Source organism: Salvelinus alpinus, chromosome 1 (genome assembly GCF_045679555.1).
Source record: "Salvelinus alpinus chromosome 1, SLU_Salpinus.1, whole genome shotgun sequence".
Classification (NCBI taxonomy): Eukaryota; Metazoa; Chordata; class Actinopteri; order Salmoniformes; family Salmonidae; genus Salvelinus; species Salvelinus alpinus.
This window is the reverse complement of record NC_092086.1, coordinates 75,162,147-75,187,297: the sequence shown is the minus strand read 5'-3', so window position 1 is coordinate 75,187,297 and position 25,151 is coordinate 75,162,147. Positions and strand designations below refer to the sequence as shown.

At 42.9% G+C, this 25,151-nt stretch overlaps 1 protein-coding gene across 3 annotated transcripts in view; it reads left to right on the top strand.

The window, feature by feature from the left end:
• The first annotated feature begins 10,434 nt into the window (after window positions 1-10,434).
• Window positions 10,435-25,151, top strand: part of LOC139549437 (protein FAM168A-like) — a 56,118-nt gene continuing 41,401 nt past the window's right edge. The window contains exons 1-2 of one of the 3 annotated variants that reach the window (XM_071360145.1): window positions 10,435-10,805; window positions 21,226-21,346. In XM_071360145.1, coding sequence (XP_071216246.1) covers window positions 21,276-21,346 — 71 coding nt within the window. In that variant the 5' untranslated portion in view covers window positions 10,435-10,805; window positions 21,226-21,275. The remainder of the gene's footprint in view (window positions 10,806-21,225; window positions 21,347-25,151) is intronic. The other 2 variants (XM_071359978.1, XM_071360061.1) reach the window with 2 other exon arrangements.

The window sequence follows — 25,151 nt, the reverse complement described above, 5'->3', positions numbered from 1 at the left end:
AATAGAAGAGCAGCAGTAAAATAACAGTAGCAAGGCTATATACAGGGGTCACCAGTACATAGTCAATGTGCGAGGGCACAGGTTAGTCGAGGTAATTGAGGTAATATGTACATGAGGTAGAACTAAAGTGACTATGCATAGATAATATCCAAGGAGAAGCAGCAGCGTAAAAGAGGGTGTAGGGGGGTTGTTCAGGAGTCTTATGGCTTGGGGGTAGAAGCTGTTAAGAAGCCTTTTGGACCTAGACTTGGCGCTCCGGTAATGCTTGCAGTGCGGTAGCAGAGAGAACAGTCTACAGTTGAAGTCGGAAGTTTACATACACCTTAGCCAAATACATTTCAACTCAGTCTTGTAATCCTAATAAAAATTCCCTGCCTTAGGTCAGTTAGGATCACACTTTGTATTAAGAATGTGAAATGTCAGAAAAATAGTAGAGAGAATGATTTATTTCAGCTTTTATTTAATTCATCACATTCCCAGTGGGTCAGAAGTTTACATACACACGATTAGTATTTGGTAGCATTGCCTTTAAATTGTTAAACTTGGGTCAAACGTTTTGGGTAGCCTTCCACAAGCTTCCCACAATAAATTGGGTGAATTTTGGCCCATTCCTCCTGACTGAGCTGGTGTAACTGAGGCCTCCTTGCTTGCACACCCTTTTTCAGTTCTGCTCACAAATTTTCTATGGGATTGATGTCAGGGTTTTGTGATGGCCACTCCAATACCTTGACTTTGTTGTCCTTAAGCCATTTTGCCACAACGTTGTAAGTATGATTGGGGTAATTGTCCATTTGGAAGACCCATTTGTGTACAAGCTTTAACTTCCTGACTGATGTCTTGAGATGTTGCTTCAATATATCCACATCATTTTCCTACCCCATGATGCCATCTATTTTGTGAAGTGCACCAGTCCCTCCTGCAGCAAAGCACCCCTACACATGATGCTGCCACCCCCGTGCTTCACGGTTGGGATGGTATTCTTCGGCTTGCGAACGTCCCCCTTTTTCCTCCAAACATAACGATGGTCATTATGGCCAAACAGTTCTATTTTTGTTTCATCAGACCAGAGGACATTTCTCCAAAAAGTACAATCTTTGTCCCCATGTACAGTTGCAAACCGTAGTCTGGCTTTGTTATGGCGGTTTTGGAGCAGTGGCTTCTTCCTTGCTGAGCGGCCTTTCAGGTTATGTCGATATAGGACTCGTTTTACTGTGGATATAGATACTTCTCTACCCGTTTCCTCCAGCATCTTCACAAGGTCCTTTGCTGTTGTTCTTGGATTGATTTGCACTTTTCGCACCAAAGTACGTTTATCTCTAGGAAATATAACGCGTACCCTTCCTGAGCGGTATGACGGCTGCGTGGTCCCATGGTGTTTATACTTGCGTACTATTGTTTGTACAAATGAACGTGGTACCTTCAGGCGTTTTGAAATTGCTCCCAAGGATGAACCAGACTTGTGGAGGTCTACAATTTTTTTTCTGAGGTCTTGGCTGATTTCTTTTGATTTTCCTATGATGTCAAGCAAAGAGGCACTGAGTTTGAAGGTAGGCCTTGAAATACATCCACAGCTACAACTCCAATTGACTCAAATGATGTCAATTAGCCTATCAGAAGCTTCTAAAGCCATGACATAATTTTTAGGAATTTTCCAAGCTGTTTAAAGGCACAGTCAACTTAGTGTATGTAAACTTGTGACCCACTGGAATTGTGATACAGTGAATGTACACTCACCACGCTGCGCTTTGGTCCAGTTCTTTTGACGGCCGTGACACTGTAAACAATTGTTGGAAAAATGACTTGTGTCATGCACAAAGTAGATGTCCTAACTGACTTGCCAAAACTATAGTTTGTTAACAAGAAATTTGTGGAGTGGTTTAAAAACAAGTTTTAATGACTCCAACCTAAGTGTATGTACACTTCCGACTTCAACTGTATGTTGACAATTTTCAGGGCCTTCCTCTGACACCGGCTAGTATAGAGGTCCTGGATGGCAGGCAGCTTGGCCCCAGTGATGTACTGGTCCGTATGCACTACCCTCTGTAGTGCCTTGCGGTTGGAGGCTGAGCAGTTGCCGTACCGGCAGTGATGCAACCAGTCAAGATGCTCTCGATGGTGCAGCTGTAGAACTTTTTGAGGATCTGAGTACCAATGCCAAATCTTATCAGTCTCCTGAGGGGGAATAGGCTTTGTCATGCCCTCTTCATGACTTTCTTGGTGTTTTGGGATCATGATAGTTTGTTGGTGATGTGGGCACCAAGGAACTTGAAGCTCTCTACCTGCTCCACTACAGCCCCGTCAATGAGAATGGGGGCGTGCTCAGTCCTCCTTTTCCTGTAGTCCACAATCATCTCATTTGTCTTGATCATGTTGAGGGAGAGGTTGTTAACCTGGCACCACACGGCCAGGTCTCTGACCTCCTCCCTTTAGGCTATCTCATTGTTGTCGGTGATCAGGCCTACCACTGTTGTGTCATCGGCAAACTTAATGATGATGTTGGAGTGGTGCCTGGCCTGCAGTCATGGATGAACAGGGAGTACAGGAGGGGACAGAGCACGCTCACCTGAGGGGCCCTCGTGTTGAGGATCAGTGTGGCAGATGTGTAATTCAGATCCAGATGCAGAGGTAGGTGTTTAGTCCCAGGGTCCTTAGCTTAGTGATTAACTTTGAGGGCACTATGGTGTTGAATGCTGAGCTGTAGTCAATGAATAGCATTTTCACGATGGTATTCATTTTGTCCAGGTGGGAAAGGGCAGTGTGGAGTGCATTAGAGATAGCATCATCTATGGATCTGATCTGTTGTATGCAATTTTGAATGGGTCAAGGGTTTCCGGGATACTGGTGTTGATGTGAGCCATGACCAGCCTTTCAAAGCACTTAATGGCTACAGACATGAGTGCTACGGGTCGGTTGTCATTTAGGCAGGTTACCTTAGTGTTCTTGGGCACAGGGACTATGCTGGTCTGCTTGAAACATGTTGCCATTACAGACTCAGTCAGGAACAGGTTGAAAATGTCAGTGAAGACACTTGCCAGTTGGTCAGCGCATGCTCGGAGTACACGTCCTGGTAATCCGTCTGGCCCTGCGGCCTTGTGAATGTTGACCTGCTTAAAGGTCTTACTCACATCGGCTACGGAGAGCGTGATCACACAGTCGTTCGGAACAGCTGATGCTCTCATGCATGCTTCAGTGTTGCTTGCCTCAAAGCGAGCATATAAGTAATTTAGCTTGTCTGGTAGGCTCGTATCACTGGACAGCTCACGGCTGTGCTTCCCTTTGTAGTCTGTAATAGTTTGCAAGCCCTGCAACATCCGACGAGCGATGGAGCCAGTGTAGTACGATTCAATAGCTTTGTGCGGATGTTGCCTCTAATCCATGGCTTCTGCTTGGGGTATGTACGAACTGTCACTGTACAGACGATGTCATTGATGCACTTATTGTTACGGTGGTGTAAGGGAGGCGAAGTCAGGTGCAGGAGAGCAGAGTAGAGTAAACAGGCGCACTTTTATTCCGTTCAACAATAGGCACAAAAAATGACATAAGTGCCCAAAAACACGGAACATAAACTATAAAAGTATTGCGCATGAACATACACCATTAACAATTAACAATTACACACACAGACATGATGGGGAACTGTCACGAGCGTCGTCTTGAAAATGACCGGACCAAGGTGCAGTGTGGTCAGCGTACATTTTTTCTTAATTTTTTTAATGTCGCCAACAAAACAATAAACAACAAAAACGAACGTGAAGCTCCGTAAGGCTATACATGCATACACGAAGACAACAACCCACAAATGAGAAAAGGAAAAAAGGCTGCCGAAGTATGATTCCCAATCAGAGACAACGATAGACAGCTGTCCCTGGTTGAGAATCATACCGGCCAAAAACAAAGAACCAGAAAGCATAGACTTTCCCACCCGAGTCACACCCTGACCAAACAAACATAGAGAATAAAAGGATCTCTACGGTCAGGACGTGACAGTACCCCCCCCCAAAGGTGCGGACTCCGGCCGCAAACCTGACACTATAGGGGAGGGTCCGGGTGAGCATCTATCTTGGTGGCGGCTCCGGTGCGGGACGCAGACCCCGCTCCACCTCTGGCTCCCCCCAGTTTGGTGGCGCCTCTGTTGCGGGGACCCTCGTCGCCAATCCCGGACTGGGGACCCTCTCCGCAGGCCCCGGACTGGGAACCCTCGCCGCAGGCCCCGGACTGGGGACCCTTGCCGCAGGCCCCGGACTGGGGACCCTCGCTGCAGGCCCCGGACTGGGAACCCTCTCCGCAGGCTCCGTACAGGAGACCGTCGCTGGAGGCTCCGGACCGGAGACCGTCGCTGCAGGCTCCGGACTGGAGACTGTCGCTGCAGGCTCCGGACTCACCAGGCTGGGGAGACCTACTGGAGGCTTGGTTCTGGGAGCAGGCACAGGACTCACCAGGCTGGGGAGACATACTGGAGGCCTGGTCCATGGAGCAGGCACAGGTCGAACCGGGCTGTGGGGGAGCACTGGAGATCTGGTGCTTAAAGCTGGCACCACTCGTCCTGGCTGAATGCCCACTTTGGCCCGGCATGTGCAGAGCGCAGGCACAGAACGCACTGGGCTGTGATAGCACACCGGAGACACAGTGCGCAGAGCCGGCGCAGGATACCCTGGACCGAAGAGGCGCACCGGAGACCAGGAGCGCTGTGCTGGCACAATCCGTCCTGGCTGGATGCCCCCTCTAGCATGACACATGCGGAGAGCTGGCTCAGAGCACACCGGGCTGTGAATGCGCACTGGAGACACCATGCGCTTCACCGCATAACATGGTGCCTGACCAGTACCACGCTCCCTACCGTGAGCACGGGGAGTTAGCTCCGCCAACCGCCCCGTGTGCCCCCCAAATGTTTTGGGGGGGATTGGCTTCCCGGTCTTCCTTGCCAGCCGTGACCCTGTGTAACGCTGGTCCCCTTTTCTCTCTGCTTCCGCCTCCCTCGCTGCTTCCACCTGCTTCCACAGCAGGCAATCCTTTCCAGCCAGGATCTCCTCCCACATCCAGGATCCTGTTATGAGAATTATATTCTCAATATTCATAAACTCAATTCAATTAACTACTCAGCTTGAAACCCAGCATTTGTAGGAAACTGGTTGAAATGCATCAGACGGAGGCCCAGCTACAATAGTCAGCAAAGTTTATTTACGAGAGCGCTCCTTATCATTTCCTGTACATTGGTCTATATACCTCACATTTCATCATAAATGTCCCTCCTCCTCTCAGAAACAATGACAATATAGTTCACAAGTCTTCTTCTCATACATTGTCTGCCACCTGTTATTCAATCTACTACAAGCCCAAGGTCTCTCCCCTCCCTGGGTGGGGACAGAATGTCCCGAAAGGAACACATTAGTGAATCTTGTCTGTCGATAGCTCCTCTTATCTCATACATTGTCTCACACTTGCACCCTGCTTACATACTAAAAAGGAACAAAAAGTCCTTGTCCTAATTCTGACTAAAACTACACACATCAGATTTATAGATGTAGGATTCTAATAAATTTCATACAATCATACAATGACAGGGTAGAATTCTGTTAGTTATAGTTCTACGTTAAATGTATACATCATTTAGTCATTATTCATAAAATTCATAACAGATCCCTTTCCTTCCAGAATGTCTTCCCATATCCACTCTGTCTGCTCCTCCCGGCCACGCTGCTTGGTCCGTTTGTGGTGGGATGTTCTGTCACGAGCGTCGTCTTGAAAATGACCGGACCAAGGTGCAGTGTGGTGTGTACATTTTTTCTTAATTCTTTTAATGACGCCAACAAAACAATAAACAACAAAAACGAACGTGAAGCTCCGTAAGGCTATACATGCATACACGAAGACAACAACCCACAAATGAGAAAAGGAAAAAAGGCTGCCTAAGTATGATTCCCAATCAGAGACAACGATAGACAGCTGTCCCTGATTGAGAATCATACCCGGCCAAAAACAAAGAACCAGAAAGCATAGACTTTCCCACCCGAGTCACACCCTGACCAAACAAACATAGAGAATAAAAGGATCTCTACGGTCAGGGCGTGACAGGAACAGAGGACTAAATACATGTAGATTGATTGGGGAATGAAAACCAGGTGTGTATGGAACAAGACAAAACAAATGGACATATGAAAAATGGAGCGGCGATGTCTAGAAAGCCGGTGACGTCGATCGCCGAACGCCGCCCGAACAAGGAGAGAAGCCGACTTCAGCGGAAGTCGTGACACTTATTGATGAAGAGTGACTGATGTGGTGTACTCCTGAATGCCATCATAAGAATCCCGGAACATATTCCAGTCTGTGCTAGCAAAACAGTCCTGTAGCTTAGCATCTGCGTCAAATTCTAAGCAATACACGCCTGACCAGCAAAGCAAACTGTCTGGCACTGTCTCTGAGCTCTGCTTTCTTAAAGTGAGAGAAAGGGGCGCAGGCTGACAGCTTCTCTCCGAGCGATTTAATCGGGATTGGAATGATTTTAGTCTACATTTTTGTAGTCTACTTTTACATTTTTTGTTCTTGAGCTAGGGTATGTCAGCATACCCTGCCAAAGCAAACTGAGGCCCCTGTCTCAGGGTTTGACCTTGAACCGGACTCTATTTATTCTCTCTGTACACTCCGTGGCCACTAGATGGTCCTATTCCTACCCCTACCACACACTATTGTATTAACGATCATGGTCAGCAAAGTCAGCAGTGACCCACTGAGTTCCATGACATTAAATTACATAACATGACAGTCCCTCAACATTCATCATAGCCCACCAAATGCATTTCTCTACTAGTGTGTTCTGTAGGATATTGTAGGATACTGGGACTATAACTCAATCAGAGGTCAATGGTACTAGATGTTGGTGACAGTAGCCCTATGTTTAGAGTGTAAGTGTTTTTAGACACAGCCCACCAACTTCCTGTCCTGTTAAGATAACAGGCCTTCTTTAACCCAATCCACTGGCCTGCCTGAAATAACACTGACTTCCAGCTGTTTGGAAAGCCCTCTGTCCAAAGGGGCTACATAAAGCATGTCATATGTCAATAACATTCATGACAGCTAGTGTCTTGACAATTATCTCAACAATCATGATGACACAAACCAATGTGTGGTTCAGCTAATTTGCTTGGTAAAACACCAGCCAACTTGTAAAATAACTATTTGACATTATACCACATCAGCTGTCACCTATTATGACATTATTATGACAGCAAGCAATTATATGGCTTCTAGGAAAGAGTGCTCAAGTCAAGTCATTCTGTAAACTGCACAGGCCTATCACATTACTTGTGGTGATAAAAGCAGAATTAGACTGCAGGGTCTGCAAATGTCATTAGATTTCAGAAGACTGTGCTCTCTGCAAATTAACACTTACAGTTGAAGTTGGAAGTTTACATACACCTTAGCCAAATACATTTCAACTCATTTTTTTTTTTACAATTCCTGACATTTAATCCTAGTTAAAATTCCCTGCCTTAGGTCAGTTAGGATCACCACTTTATTTTAAGAATGTGAAATGTCAGAATAATAGTAGAGAGAATGATTCATTTCAGCTTTTATTTCATTCATCACATTTCCATTGGGTCAGAAGTTTACATACACTCAATTAGTATTTGGTAGCATTGCCATTCAATTCTTTAACCTGGGTCAAACATTTCGGGTAGCCTTCCACAAGCTTCCCACAATAAGTTGGGTGAATTTTGGCCCATTCCTCCTGACAGAGCTGGTGTAACTGAGTCAGGTTTGTAGGCCTCCTTGCTCGCACAAGCTTTTTCAGTTTTGCCAAGAAATTTTCTATAGGATTGAGGTCAGTGCTTTATGATGGCCACTCCAATACCTTGACTTTGTTGTCCTTAAGCCATTTTGCCACAACTTTGGAAGTATGCTTGTGGTCATTGTCCATTTGGAAGACCCATTTGCGACCAAGCTTTAACTTCCTGACTGATGTCTTGAGATGTTGATTCAATATATCCACATAATTTTCCTACCTCATGATGCCATCTATTTTGTGAAGTGCACCAGTCCCTCCTGCAGCAAAGCACACCCTCAACATGATTCTGCCACCCCCGTGCTTCACGGTTGGGATGGTGTTCTTCGGCTTGCAAGCATCCCCCTTTTTCCTCCAAACATAACGATGGTCATTATGGCCAAACAGTTCTATTTTTGTTTCATCAGACCAGAGGACATTTCTCCAAAAAGTACAATCTTTGTCCCCATGTGCAGTTGCAAACCGTAGTCTAGCTTTGTTATGGCGGTTTTGGAGCAGTGGCTTCTTCCTTGCTGAGCGGCCTTTCAGGTTATGTCGATATAGGGCTCGTTTTACTGTGGATATAGATACTTTTGTACCTGTTTCCTCCAGCATCTTCACAAGGTCCTTTGCTGTTGTTCTGGGATTGATTTGCACTTTTCGCACCAAAGTACATTCATCTCTAGGAGACAGAACGCGCCTCCTTCCTGAGCGGTATGACGGCTGTGTGGTCCCATGGTGTTTATACTTGCGTACTATTGTTTGTACAGATGAACGTGGTACCTTCAGGCATTTGGAAATAGCGCCCAAGAATGAACCAGACTTGTGGAGGTCAACAATTGTTTTCTGAGGTCTTGGCTGATTTATTTTGATTTTCCCATGATGTCAAGCAAAGAGGCACTGAGTTTGAAGGTAGGCCTTGAAATACATCCACAGGTACACCTCCAGTTGACTCAAATGATGTCAATTAGCCTATCAGAAGCTTCTAAAGCCACGACATAATTTTCTGGAATTTTCCAATCTGTTTAAAGGCACTTTAAACTTAGTGTATGTAAACTTCTGACCCATTGGAATTGTGATACAGTGAATTGTATGTGAAATTATCTGTCTGTAAACAATTGTTGGAAAAATGACTTGTGTCATGCACAAAGTAGATGTCCTAACCGACTTGCCAAAACTATAGTTTGTTCACAAGAAATTTGTGTAGTGTTTGTAAAACGAGTTTTAATGACTACAACCTAAGTGTATGTAAACTTCTGACTTCAACTGTACCTGCTGCTAGCTCACCTCACATCAAACCCTTACACCAAACTAGTCAAGGTAACTTAATAGATTCTTTGTCTGGTGTGTTTATCTTCAGTTGCCACTGTAAAGCTTGGCCCTAAATTCTGTCCCTTTAATTAACCTCCTGGTAGCTTTCTGGGGCTGAGGCTTTTGAGTTTTTGTTAAGTTTGGTATTTTGGGGTATTTTATTAGGATCCCCATTAGCTGTTGCAAAAGCAGCAGCTACTCTTCCTGGGGTCCACACAAAACATGACATAATACAGAACATTAACAGACAAGAACAGCTCAAGGACAGAACTACATCAAAAAAAATTTTTAAAGGCACACACAGCCTACATATCAATACATACACACAAACTATCTAGGTCAAATAGGGGAGAGGCGTTGCTTTATCTGTTTTTTAGTTGAAATAAGCAAGTACTAGCAGAATTTGGGATGTGGTTGGTTGCATAAATGGGGCGGCAGGGTAGCCTAGTGGTTAGAGCGTTGGACTGGTAACCAAAAGGTTGCAAGATCGAATTCCTGAGCTCACAAGATAAAAATCTGTCGTTCTGCCCCTGAGCAAGGCAGTTAACCCACTGTTCCTAGGCTGTCATTGAAAATAAGATTTTTTTCCTAACTGACTTGCCTAGTTAAATAAAGGTATAACAAAACAGGTTAGAATTTGGTTTTCTGTTGACTTGCCATGTTTGTCTGATTCTATAAAACTCAGTCAAACTATCAAAAAAAGTGGGATTCCCACTGTTTGTGGGAATCATACAAAACATATTATAGTGCTATTATGTCCATCACTCATGATTGCCACGGCAATGGTGAAAACACAACAGAGCTCAAAAGGCAGGTATGCCAAGTATGTTTTGCAAAGTCATCTGGCACAAATCTCCAATATTTCTTATAGGAAAAACTCCCTGCTATTGTCATGCTCATTCTATAGTGCAAAGGTATTCAACTCTTAGCCTACGAGGCCCGAAGCCCGCTGGTTTTCAGTTCTACCTGATAATTAAATGGAATGGAATAAATGGAACGGAGTCAAACATGTTGTTTCCATATGTTTGATGATACCCTTACATTTATTCCATTCCAGCCATTACAATGAGCCCGTCCTCCTATAGCTCCTCACCCCAGCCTCTCTGGTAGCGAGACTTCCGAATTGGTCTCTGTTTGACAATCACCTATAAGAAAAAGTTCCTCCCATTGTGTTTGCAAGGTTTTACCCAAGACAGTACAATATGAAGACAGAAACTGATTTTCCAATAGATAACGCTTGTAGGCGATGTTCTGGCGACTTGGCTAGCTAAGATCATGCGCATAAACAGTCATCTGTTCTAACGGTCGTCTCGCGCTGAACTGCGCATATGCAGACCGTCAAATCAAGGCTCTCCTTCAATATAAAGTTGTTTTTGACGAAAGCTTGTCAGTTTGAAAATAACTTCTCTAAATTACTTCACAAACCCCAAACACCGGCCGGGTCTGCTTGGTCTGCTTCGCAAGCGTTCCCGGAAGTATCGCGATGTTGCGCCTCTGGGTTTAGAAACTCGGTGGTTTTACTGCCACTCTGATACCTCTCCTTTGCGCTCTCAATATTCCCATCCCCCCACTTTGTGTGGATGTCGACGTTACCAAAACGCTACTTAGAGAACCCACCGAAGTAAACCTTGGAGAAAACTGCCAGCACTGATCAAGGGAAAACAGTGACAACACCGAACTCAGCATAGAATTAAAGGCAAGGTGCTCCACGATAACAAATTCCCGTTGACATTTGGTGAGTTTGATATTATAACGTAATCTAATATTTTAGACAGATGTGTCCTGAGAATGTAAATATTTAGATTTGCTATGCATATATGTAATGGTCATGCATGGTTGAAAATATTACAGATGGATAGACTAGGCTACACGTTGCACGCCATAGATCCAAGGGCAAAGAAAACAAGACAATAGTGTTTGTGTGTAGCATTGCGGTTTGATGTGTGCAACAATGTAGCCTTATCGCGGTAGCAACGGCTTTGGATCTAAAGGATGCATTGTAAAACATGACAGGGACTGAGAGTGAGTGCAAAGGAATTGCTGCCGACCTCTGGTCCCGGCTATACAATTTTCCTACTCATGCAGCAGCAGCATTTCGGCTGTTGGTAAAGGTTCGTGCTGCTCAAAATGGTGTCGGGACGTTGAATGTGTGACATAAAAAAAACAAGTACATTTCAGAGCGCTGTAATTATTTCAGGACCGCGTCCACATGATAGAGAGGACAGATAGGGGAAACTATTTATTTCACTTTCTCACATCAGCTGAATCCTAGTCAATCTTTCAGTTTGATATAGGACAAGAGCTGACATTCATTGATTCATTGTAGACCTATGCGTGCAATAGCTGCCGGGGAAATGTTTTGTTATTACTTTTCTCTATTTGCGGTGGTGATTATGCTTTTGTAAAGTAGGCAAGTACGATAGGCCTATGATCAAATCTAAACTGCTCAGTGATAATAATAAAAAGCCGAATATTCATAATATAAGCATGAATAATACAAATGATACTGTAATAACACTACAATATAATAAGAATAATACCACAAATATTGTAGTTGTGATTTTCATTTTGAAGGAACAGATCACTAGCCAATAGCCTGTTGCATGTCCAAACAATTCATATTTTGAAAAATGTAGATGTCATTTGCTGCTGCTTTAGAGAGGATGAACAATCGTTAACAAAACCAAATATGTTGGTTTATTGACAATGCACATTGCTTTAGGACTTTAAAACCATGATTTAGGCCTGTGTAGGCTTGCCACCTTTGTGCATCTGAAATGGCACCCTATCCCTACATAGTACACTACGTTTGACTAGAGCCTTAAGGGGATGTTGGGGCTAGGGGTATAGGGTGCCATTTTGGATGCACACCTTGTGTTGGGTTGGTAACACCCCATTATTGTTCTGGAAGGATAGGATGGACTGGCATGAGTGTCATCTTTATATTGTTGATGTTGATTGATGAAGCCTCCGAATCCATATAGACTTGTATCTTTTGCCTTAGATTTAGTGTAAAAAAATGCAAGCATCTGTATTTGAGATCTATCCCTTTCACTGTGCACTGGTAGCTACACTTGCAGTTACTTATACTTGCAGATACTACAGTTAACCGATGTAGCTGACAGGAAGGGCTAGATAGAGATTTGGGGGTAAATCAACTACTTTCAATGTTGTTTTCAATTGCCAAGTACTGTATCTGCAGCGATATAACCCACTACACTCCTCCTGGCTTTATCAAACCATGGATGTGCTTCACAATCACCCCTTGGGCTCTCCCTGCCTTTACCGACAACACAAGGAAGGGAGCGAGAGAAAATAATGACTGAGCAGAGCAATAGAGGAGAACGAGAGAGAGTGATGCACCAACATGCCCGCGGCTATGACCAACTGAACAATTCCCCTGTCTCTGTCTTTGAAGACACCCCAGGGATGTTGAGGATTTGTTTCTTTGCTGTTTTTTCTTCAAATGTTTTATTTATATCCCACTTTATCTCTCCACGCTGTGCATGTGTCTTTATAGTTGGTTTACCTGAGGCTGATGGGGATCTCCAAAGCTCACTGAGTCATGCAGCAAGGCCTAGGGCAGAGGCACCGAGACTAGTCTAGCTTAATGTCTCAATGTCACAATCCGCTTTTTTTGTGTGGTTTGTTTCACATCTACCATAAAGCAAATCTACAGAGAGGACTTGTAAAAATGTAATGACAACTCAGAGATGACTGCATTGGGTTAGCACTGGACACTGTGAACAGACACATTGGCAATGCAGGGCATTGTGGGAGTTGTAGTCTGGTAGTTTGGTGTGAGCTCATGCTGTCCTCACCACAGGACTGAAAGTCACATCAAACATGATGCCCCACACGGTCATGAACCTGAAGACATCCTTCAGTGCATCAGGGCCATATTCAATAGGCAAACATTGTGGAACATTTTAGATAGAAATGACATGAATCCCTATTCTACCTGTCAGAGGCATGTTTGTTCTACATAACATATTTCTACCTGAAAGGTCCAGTTCCACTTCGTTGTGGCCTGCAGAACATGTTCCAGGTGAACACTGTGGACTGTGGCTTAGTATTGTGTCGTGCGGGGCAAATCTGCTGCTCCACCATCTGTGAGTGCGGGTGCTGCTGTGTGATCTGCCGGGCTCCAGAGGGCAGTGAGACAAAACACACCACAGAGATGTGGAGCTGCTCCAATATCTGTGGAAAGGCACTTGTTCCCGTTTTAATGTGTCTAAATGGCTGATTTCTTTGTTTAATGATATACCATTTCTCATCGTTTAATGACTAATCGTTTAATGTCTCGTGTAGCTCAGTTGGTAGAGCATGCAAGAGTTGTGGGTTTGATTCCCATGGGGGACCAATACAAAAAAAGTATGAAAATGTATAAGAGCATATGCTAAATGACTAAAATGTAAAAATGACTAAGGCCTACTCTGTTCCACCATGTCATGTTAAAACTGTTGTTTCTGCAAGTCCTTTATCTGGATACGTACATAGTATATTGTAATTAATGTGTTGTTGGCCAGTGGCTAGGCTGTTTGTAGTGAAAGGCGCAGTGCTGTAAAGTTGCTATGAAGTTTTATCCACTAATAGTTAAGATTGGAAGAAGGGGAGCTGATCATTAATCTGTACTTAGGGGAAATTTAATCACGGAGTGAAGGGGAGGGGTCAGGTCAGTAGGAGGAATGGACCCGGCAGTAGGAAGCCAATTGGCTCGTTGCTCAGTCCTCGGGGACAGATGTGTCAGAGGGAATCTGAACTCTCTCTCACCTTAGGTAGCCCCGGGCCGCTGAAACAAGTCTCCACTCACACGCATACTGTCGAACGCGCACAACCCAAACACATGGCAGCAAACACACTTGCATTTGCAACACACACACACATGCTTTCTCTCTTTCTCTCTCTAATACACGCAAAGTGCACACACTCACACACACACACACACACGGACTATACAAAACATTAAAAACACCTGCTCTTTCCATTACATAGATTGACCAGGTGAATCCAGGTGAAAGCTATTGTAAGAATATTTCCTATGTTTCTCCCCCTGATTTGCTTTCGGGTCTGTGTTATTGAAGAGTAACATCAACTGCTGACACTGATCCCTTATTGATGTCACGTTAAATCCACTCCAATCAGTGTAGATGAAGGGGAGGAGACAAGTTAAAGAAGGATTTGTAAGCCTTGCGATGTGGATTGTGTATGTGTGCCATTCAGAAGGTGAATGGGTAAGACATAAGCATTTAAGTGCATTTGAACGGGGTATGGTAGTAGGTGCCAGGCGCGCTGGTTTGTGTCAAGAACTACAACGCTGCTTGATTTTTCACGGTCAACCATTTCCCGTGTGTATCAAGAATAATCCACCACTCAAAGGACATCCAGCCAACTTGACACAACTGTGGGAAGCATTGGAGTCAACATGGGCCAGCATCCCTGTGGGTTGAGTCCATGCCCCGATGGGGGGGTGCAACTCAGTATTGGGAAGATTTTCCTAATGTTTGGTATACTCAGTGTGCATAAACACACACACACCTCGAAGTTATGAGGCTCACAGTGAATAGAGAAGTCTCTTGGCTGACTGCTGACTGGCTGAGGAATCATTTTCTCCGGGAGGAGAGCCATCTTGAGATGGTTTCTATTCTCAAAATTGAGGAGAGAGAGAAATTGCGATTTCTTGGCGGGTTCTATGCGGGCTCTAGTTAAAACTAGTGCACTATATAGGAAATAGGGTGCCATCAGGATGCATCGTGATCCCATCTCTCTCTCCACAGCCCTGCAGTTCCTGTAACTGCTCTGTTTTGCTGTAGTAAAGGAGTAAAAACTCGCCCCTCTCTCTACCGCTGACGTCATGGGTTCACTCCTTTCCTGTCTTCCTCTAACCTCCACATGTTCATTTGAGCCCCTCCCTTCATTTGTGTGCTGTGTTTTGATGCAGAGCTGAGCAGCTGACAGACACAGGGTTATTGTCTACGGGGGAGATCTGCTGGAATGCGTGTACACAATTCTCCGCTGCTGTTTCCGTAGGCCTCCTCCTGTGGAATGATGGAATGTCGGAGTTGTTCTTTTGGAATGTTGTACCTCTGAACCCTGTCGAGGAGGCTGCCAAAGGGTGTGTGGTCGGTGTCTACAATGACTCTGTAATATGCCCATAGGATTAGGGCTGTGGCGGTCACAAAATTTTGCCGGCTGGTGATTGTCAAGCAAATAACGGTCGGTCTCACGGTAATTGACCATTTAATTAACATAAACACATTTAGCATCTCCTTGCTTCCACACACAGCCTCCAAGCCATTTTAAAAAGTCTAATAAATACAGTTGAAGTCGGAAGTTCACATACACTTAGGTTGGAGTCATTTAAAACTAGTTTTTCAACCACTCCACAAATTTCTTGTTAACAAACTATAGTTTTGGCAAGTCGGTTAGGACATCTACTTCGTGCATGACACAAGTCATTTTTCCTACAATTGTTTATAGTCAGATTATTTCACTTATAATTCACTGTATCACAGTTCCAGTGGGTCAGAAGTTTACATACACTAAGTTGCCTGTGCCTTTAAACAGCTAGGAAAATTCAAGAAAATTATGTCATGGCTTTAGAAGCTTCTGATAGGCTAATTGACATCATTTGAGTCATTTGGAGGTGTACCTGTGGATGTATTTCAAGGCCTACCTTCAAACTCAGTGCCTCTTTGCTTGACATCATGGGAAAATCAAAAGAAATCAGCCCAGACCTCAGAAAAAAAATTGTAGACTTCCACAAGTCTGGTTCATTCTTGGGAGCAATTTCCAAATGCCGGAAGGTACCACGTTCATATGTACAAACAATAGTACGCAAGTATAAACACCTTGGGACCACGCAGCTGTCATACCGCTCAGGAAGGAGATGCTTTCTGTTTCCTAGAGATGAACGTACTTTGGTGCAAATAATTCCAAGAACAACAGCAAAGGACCTTGTGAAGATGCTGGAGGAAACAGGTACAAAAGTATCTATATCCACAGTAAAACGAGTCCTATATCGACATAACTTGAAAGGCTGCTCAGCAAGGAAGAAGCCACTGCTCCAAAACCGCCATAACAAAGCTAGACTACGGTTTGCAACTGCACATGGGGACATAGATTGTACTTTTTGGAGAAATGTCTGATGAAACAAAAATAGAACTGTTTGGCCATAATGACCATCGTTATGTTTGGAGGAAAAAGGGGGATACTTACAAGCCGAAGAACACCATCCCAACCTTGAAGCACGGGGGTGGCAGCATCATGTTGTGGGGGTGCTTTGCTGCAGGAGGGGCTGGTCCACTTCCCAAAATAGATGGCATCATGAGGGAGGAAAATGATGTGGATATATTGAAGCAACAACTCAAGACATCAGTCAGGAAGTTAAAGCTTGGTCGCAAATGGGTCTTCCAAATGGACAATGACCCCAATCATATTTAATGGCAATGGCAAATTTAATGGCAATGCTACCAAATACTAATCGCGTGTATGTAAACTTCTGACCCACTGGGAATGTGATGAAAGAAATAAAATCTGAAATAAATCATTCTCTCTACTATTATTCTGACATTTCACATTCTTAAAATAAAGTGGGGATCCTAACTGACCTAAGACAGGGAATTGTTACTAGAATTAAATGTCAAGAATTGTGAAAAACTGAGTTGAAATGTATCTAAACTTCCGACTTCAACTGTACTTGTAATGTAGCCTACACCTTAACAATATATCCATTATATATTTTAGACGGCTTTAAAGAAGCATGATATGAAGAAAATGTATATTTTAGAAGAAAAGAATAGCATAGAGTAGGGCTGGGTGATATGGCCAAACTCTCATATCCCGATATAGGTAATTTCATATCCTGTTAACGATACATATCACGATATAGCACATTTTCTGTAAATTCAATGAATAAATAGTTTATATAAAATTACCACATGTAAAGGCCTATTTCTTATTACATTTTGAATTAGTCTCAACAAATAAAAAGGTACTTACTCGTATTTGATTTATTTTATTTAGAACCTGTGCAAATGGTCAATTAAGCATGTAACAAAATATGAATATCTAAAATGGGTAAATAGAAAACACTTAAAATATAGACTGTACTTTTTTGGGTCTCATCCATAGACTCTCTCCGTACTGTTTCACATGATTCCTGCGTAGGTGGTAAAAGAGGTTAGTGGTGTTTGAGCCTGTTGTCGGGACCGGCCTGCGGCATATTTTGCAGTGGGTTGTTTTCTGGTCCGTGTCATACTTTTCATACCCAAACCAAGTCCATGCGACCAAAGTTGCCCCTCTTTTAGGTACGAGCTCTGTCATGTTCACTCTTCCATGTTTGTTTGTTTGTTTGTTTGTTTGTGTTCCAAATTTCCTTCCACATGGCACGTGCAAAATGTCGTCCAATTGACAAAAAATATTGCCGTAGAGTGATTTGCGACACAACGAAATAAACGATAGACGTTTTTCTATCGTTACATATTATGCTCTATCGTCACACGATATATATATGTAACAGTATAACTTTAGACCGTCCCTCGCCCCGACACAGGCGCGAACCAGGGACCCTCTGCACACATCAACAAGTCACCCATGAAGCGTCGTTACCCATCGCTCCACAAAGGCCGCGGCCCTTGCAGAGCAAGGGGAACCACTACTTCAAGTCTCAGAGCAAGTGACGTCACCGACTGAAAGGCTGCTAGCGCGCACTACCGCTACCTAGCTAGCCATTTCACATCGGTTACATATATCATCATATCGCCCAGCCCTACCATAGAGTTGTCCTTATGTTAGGTCCTGATGTGGCTATGCCAAATGGCTGTTGGCTACACTAGTTAATTTATCAGACGAGATTTGTTTATAATTCCACAGCATATTTTATATTGTTTTATAGTATGAAGAATACAATTGAACAAAGCTGAATAAAATATAAATATTTTCTCCAAACGATTTGAGGGAGTGCGCACATGCGGCTATCTGTGTTGAGCGGTTAACAAAGAAATAGGTACTCCTATATGCTTAATTTAGAGTTATTCATGTAACTTTACTTGTTCTACAGACATTGGGCTATATGTTTTGATTTTTAATACATTGTAAGGCTGCATGATAAAACTAATGATGATTTGAAAAAGTTGCTTGAAAGGCATGAGCTCTGCTTTGTTTTTTGTGTAGGCTGTACACGCTTCATTAGCCTCTTTGACATGCACTTGATAATGCCTCGAATTTTACAGCGGCATCCCCTTTGTGGCCATAACGCACCCTAAAAAATCCATGCCTTTTGCGGCCCGGAGTGCTGCGGTGTGCCCTTCTCCCTGTGCTGCGCAATACAAAGCCTCTCACTCACATGGCTCTTAGTCACATGATTGTTTTTTTTTCACAGGCTACAAGTCAGAGATATCAGGGACGCAACAGTGCGTGTTCTTATCCAATTCCAAGGTGCATATTGAAGATATTGGTAGAAATGTTAATTTACTTTGTCAGCCAACAAGATGAGTACACCTGACGAACAGCAAAAGCACTATCCTATGTCAATCTACTATCCCCCAGAGTACAAAAGTCAACCTATTCTGTGCAAGAAATAAATATTCCAAACATAGTCTGGGACAGTTGTGAGATGCGATAGACCCCAAATTAATACAACCACTAGCATCAAAAAAACTTTTTTATGCAATACGGCTGATGCAACAGATCAGAACGTTTAGCTTAAAATGTTGATAAGCTATTAGGCTATTTCTTCACATTATAAGCACAGCAATGCACACGTTAGTAGTCTATAAGCGTGAATGTTCCATTAGCGAAAAAACACCATTATCAAAAGTGTCCGCAAATGCAATTATGCATGTAATGCTTTTATTATAAAGGTGCATTTTTATGGTGAAAATGATCTTCCCCAAACGTGAAACTCACACGCTGCTTATATATGCCAGTTAGGCTCTACACCCCTTGTAAAGTGGATTAATGTGCTTAATTTTAATATGTTTTTGCCCACTTTAGTTGGGCTCGGCTACAAGAGGTGTACGACGCTGATTTTTTTCTTATGCTGGGCATCATTCACAAGTGACAATATAAAATGTATATAAAAGTGATCGGCTAGAATTGTCACCCATCAGACTATTCTTGATTTAATCTTGTCTTTACATTTGTTTTGATTTAGAATGGACCATTATCATGTACTTGTATTGAAACAATGACAGCGGAAAAAATATATGTCATCTATGCACTTAAATAGCGAATGGAGGATGCTCTTCCCCGTGATTTATTTTCATGCCAGCCAGGTAGGCTTCACTCCTGTTGTAAATAATTATAAGCAATGTGCTTAATATTAGGAAAGTTTGGAAATAAATATAGTAGGCCTAGCCTATAGAAAGCTGATGGAATCCTCATATTTTTTTAGTGGGCATCACTCTGTTCTTCCGCAATTGCATAGCCTATAGAAATGTTGCGCAACATGAGCTCATGGGCTCTCATGGAGTGTTTGATTAGATTTTCGATAACATTTGCATTGATGTCAGAGTGATTCGAGGGACAATGGAGTGCTCAGTACCAGGCAGTTAGCATGTTTGGTAGCCTACTAATGACCAGCAGCAGCATTAGAGCTTGGAGAAGCCTAATTACCGTGACTAAATGGTCATGTGGAATTTGACAGCCTTCATGACTTGTGACCGCCGGTGTGGCGGTAATACGCTCACCACAACAGCCCTACCTAGGATGCCTATCGGCTCTTAACCTGTAGAGTCATAGCTTTGTCTCCATAGGTACAGCCAGGTATGTCAAGAGACAAATCTGTACTTTACAATTCTACTAATTTCTCATCACTTATAGTTGAGGATTCAGCACTGGACCTCAACAAAAAGAAACGATGGAGTGAGCTCGGAAAACATTGTTTGCTTTGACTCGATCATAAGTCACTCTCTCCCTCTTGCTCTGCCATTTTGTTTACCTTGATCCAAGTGTCAGCGTCTGAGGAAACTAGAACAGCCTCTGTGTCGTGCTTCCCATGGCTGGTAAACACTTGTTTGCCGTCAGGGGAGAGAAGTTAAGAATTAATTATCTCCTTCTTGGAGGCACTCTTGTGTTTGATACATGGGGCCTGGCGACAGACAGCCCACCGCAATCAGGAGTGGAGTAGTCCTGGCTGCAACGCATTCCAATCATGCACGGCTACGCTACAACGCTCCCCCAATGCTCCTACAAAGTTCCAGAGCTTGGTGTGCAATAGTGTTCCACACTCCAGTCGTCTCTCCTCTACATCTATTAAAGTGTTGCTCTCAGTGGTGTGTGCTACTAAAATGAGAAGATAAAAGGCAATAGATGGTGCTGGGTGATAGGGTGAGGAATGTGGAATTCTGGGAGGTTCTTCTGAAGGTATCAGAAGTGTGCAAATCATCACATTGACCTTCTAACCTGGCTGTGCTAAATATCAAGGTATTATCATGGATGGGATCAGATCTACGTAGATGTATGGCATACACAGTATTATAAACTGGGTGGTTCGAGCCCTGAATACTGATTGGCTGACAGCTGTGGTAAATCAGACCATATACCATGGGTAAACATTTATTTTTACTGCTCTAATTACGTTGGTAACCAGTTTATAATAGCAATAAGGCACTTTGGGTGTTTGTGGTATATGGTCAATATACCACGGCTAAGGACTGTGTCCAGGCACTCTGCGGTGTGTCGTGATTGAAAACAGCCCGTAGTCATGGTATATTGGCCTTATACCACACCTCCTCGGGTCTTATTGCTTAAATAAACTATTGGTACACTGCTACACTCTGGTGGCATGGCTTTCAAGTGTCATGGATCATTAAATACAATTTCATAGCTTTGCTTTGTTTGGTTTCCTTCCACCCACAGTTTTATTTGCATTTGCACATCTGTCATGCTGCTATATGTGTGCTCTGTGCTTCTACTTTAGAGGTGACCTACCTTGGCTTCTTCTGTTCAATTATCATGACCTATCTCCCTCGCTCTTTCTCCACCTCTCTCTCTTTATCCCTTCGGTCTCCCCTCTCTCTCCTTCCCCCCTCAATGTCTCTCTTTCTCCTTCCATCTCTCTGCTTATGCTGCAGTCATACCCCCTCACTGCTACCTCTCTCCCAGTTTCTCTGCTTCTGTTATAATCATGGTTCTTTTGTTCATTTTCACAGATTTGCATTGCCATTTCCTCCTCCGCTCCTACACTAGCATTGCCCCGAGAATGGCCGGCGGGCACCCCACCGACCAATTCAGTTTCTTGTACCAACCCGAAAGTGCTCAGAACCTGAAGAGGTCAGTGTAGAACAACTTCGATGCTTTAACCCCCCCATCCTCCACTACCAATGTGATGAAATGGCCCAGAGTCTGTTCAGGAACGGAAATACGTTACAGAACGTTGAGCTAGAAATAGATTGTGTAGAATAGGGAATCGTGCCGGCTCTATCCATTACATTTCTATCTGCAACATTCTGAAACTTTTAACCTCACTGAATAGGCTACAGGTGTGAGGTTGAGGTTCATGAACTTTGACCTTGCTGACCTCTAAACATGTCACCAAATGAATGTCTGAAAGTAATGAAAACAAAATTAGCAAAATGGATGACCACATTGTAAGTCCTTACAGTATGTATATATTACAGTGTAACATGCTGAACAGACAGCGCGTGTGCGTCTGCAAGTTGATTTTGTCCACCCACACCAGACGCGATCAGGACAAGCAGGTTGAAATATTAAAACAAACAATGAACAAATTATATTAATTTGGGGACAGGTCAAAAAGCATTAAACATTTATGGCAATTTAGCTTGCTAGCTTGCTGTTGCTAGCTAATTTGTCCTGGGATATAAACGTTGGGTTGTTATTTTACCTGAAATGCAGAAGGTCCTCTACTCCGACAATTAATCCACAGATAAAATGGTCAACTGAGTTAGTTTCTAGTTATCTCTCCTCCTTCAGGCTTCTTCTTCTTTGGACTTTATATGGCGGTTCGCAACCAACTTTAAGGTGCATTACCACAACCGACTGGAGTGTGGACCTCAGTTCATCTTTCAATCACCCACATGGGTATATGCTCCTAAAAATCAATGAGGAGATGGTACATGGTTATATGCTCCTAAAAACCAATGACGAGATTGGAGAGGCAGGACTTTCAGCGCATCGAGTATCACAAATAGAACCAAGCTCTATTTTAGCGCCTAGCTACGCAGATGCTCGCGAGCAGTATGGGTGCAATAATTTAATGACATGTATGTGTACATTTATTTTGCAATGCTAGTGCAAGCGACGTGTCCGGGTCTGGTCAGCATGTAATGGTGTTATATAATTTCACCTTTTTTTTCTTCTGCAGTATATGCAAAAATGAGTTGGTACCGAATTAACTGAATATATTGTCATTTTCTTTCTGCATTTACTCTGTCACAGGCTTGGGTGGATGATGGATGTCCTGACATGTCCTGACATTTTTTCCTATGACATTATTTTATTTCCCAACCTCTATGCACAGTTTTATGTTCAGTACCAGTCACAAGTTTAGACACACCTACTAATTCAAGGGGTTTTCTTTATTTTTACTATTTTCTACATTGCAGAATAATAGTGAAGACTTCAACACTATGAATGAACACATATGGAATCATGTAGTAACCAAAAGTGTTAAACAAATCAAAATATATTTTAGATTCTTCAAAGTAGCCACCCTTTGCCTTGATGACAGCTTTGCACACTCTTGGCATTCTCTCAACCAGCTTCAACTGTAATGCTTTTCGAACAGTCTTTAAGGACTTCCACATATGCTAAGCACTTGTTGGCTGCATTTCCTTCGCTCTGCGGTCCAACTCATCCCAAACCATCTCTATTGAGTTGAGGTCGGGTGATTGTGGAGGCTAGGCCAGCTGATGCAGCACTCCATCACCCTCCTTCTTGGTCAAATAGACCTTACACAGCCTGGAGGTGTGTTGGGTCATTGTCCTGTTGAAAACAAATGATAGTCCCACTAAGCGTAAACCAGATGGGATGGCGTATCGCTGCAGAATGCTGTGGTAGCCATGCTGGTTAAGTGTGCCTTGAATTCGAAATAAATCACTGACAGTGCCACCAGCAAAGCACCCCCACATCATCACACCTTCTCCTCCATGCTTCACGGTGGAAACCACACATGTGGAGATCATCCGTTTACCTACTCTGTGTCTCACAAAGACACAGCGGTCAGAACCAAAAATCTAAAATTTGGACTCGTCAGACCAAAGGACAGATTTCCAATGATCTAATGTCCACTGCTTATGTTTCTTGGCTCAAACAAGTCTCTTCTTCTTATTGGTGTCCTTTAGGAGTGGTTTCTTTGCAGCAATTTGACCATGAAGGCCTGATTCACGCAGTCTCCTCTGAACAGTTGATGTTGAGATGTGTCTGTTACTTGAACTCTGAAGAATTTATTTGGGCTGCAATCTGAAGTGCAGTTAACTCTAATGAACTTATCCTCTGCAGCAGAGGTAACTCTGGGTCTTCCTTTCCTGTGGTGGTCCTCATGAGAGTTTTTGCATCTGCACTTGAAGACATTTTCAAAGTTCTTGAATTGACTGACCTTCATGTCTTAAGGTAATGATGTACTGTCGTTTCTCTTTGCTTATTTGAGGTGTTCTTGCCATAATATGGACTTCTTTTACCAAATAGGGCTATCTTCTGTATACCAACCCTACCTTTTCACAACACAACTGATTGGCTAAAACGCATTAAGAAGGAAAGAAATTCCACAAATGAACTTTTAACAAGGCACACCTGTTAATTGAAATGCATTCCAGGTGACTTCCTCATGAAGCTGGTTGAGAGAATGCCAAGAATGTGCAACGCTGTCATCAAGGCAAAGGATGGCTACTTGAATAATTTGTTTAACACTTTTTTGGTAACTACATGATTCCATATGTGTTATTTCATAGTTTTGATGTATTCACTATTATTCTACAATGTAAAAATAAAGTAAAACCCTGGAATGAGTGGGTCTGTCCAAACTTTTGACTGATACTGTGTATATATATATATATATATATACAAAAACTTTGCTTCGGACCCATTGGTCAATATATGCATTTTTGACTGGACACCCTACATACATGTGTTTTGAGTGAAAACACAAGTATATGATCCCTCCTCTATATCTCTCTAACTGATACTCAGTGACAGAGTATAGGCCTTGTGTTATGCTTGGACAAAGCATACACGAGTTATGTATGAAAAAACATACAAGGGATTTCAAGCGTCTCCGTGCTATTTTGTGTGTGTGTGTATATTTGGACAGCCATTCGCTGGCACTCTGCTGTCATATGAATCCTCTGAGCCCACAGTCTTGATGCTTTTTGTGTGTAGCAGAGCAGCCTGTTTTTCTCAGCAAGAACCCACCAGTTTATTTTGGGAAGGCTGAGGTAGGTGCCGGCCTTACTGCAGTGAGTGGGTAGCAGCTTGGAAGCCCTGCAGTGCTGTACCTGGGAATCATTGTACGTTTCAAGCTAGGTAATATATGTACATTATATAATATGCATGATTTATATGTGTAGTACACTGTATATGTGCAACATATAACCAATATATTTGTAGAATATGGCAAATACAGTATATTTGTTGTATATGGCCAATATATTTGTGATATATGGTCAATGTAATGTATAGCCCATATATGTGTAGTATATGGCCAATATAGTATACAGTCAGGTCCAAAATGATTGGCACCCTTGATAAAGATGAACAAATAAGACTGTATAAAATAAATTATACAAATTCAGAGCTACAGTGCATTCGGAAAGTATTCAGACCCCTTGACTTGTTCAACGTTTTGTTACCTTACAGCCTTATTCTAAATTTGATTAAATTGTTTTTTCTCTCTCATCAATCTACACACAAAACCCCATAATGAGAAAGCAAAACCAGGTTTTTAGACATTTTTGCAAATGTATATACATTTTTTTAACTGAAATATAACATTTACATAAGTATTCAGACCCTTTACTCAGTACTTTGTTGAAGCACCTTTTGCAGCGATTACAGCCTTGAGTTTTCTTGGGTATGACTCTACAAACACCTGTATTTGCGGAGTTTCTCCCCTTCTCTG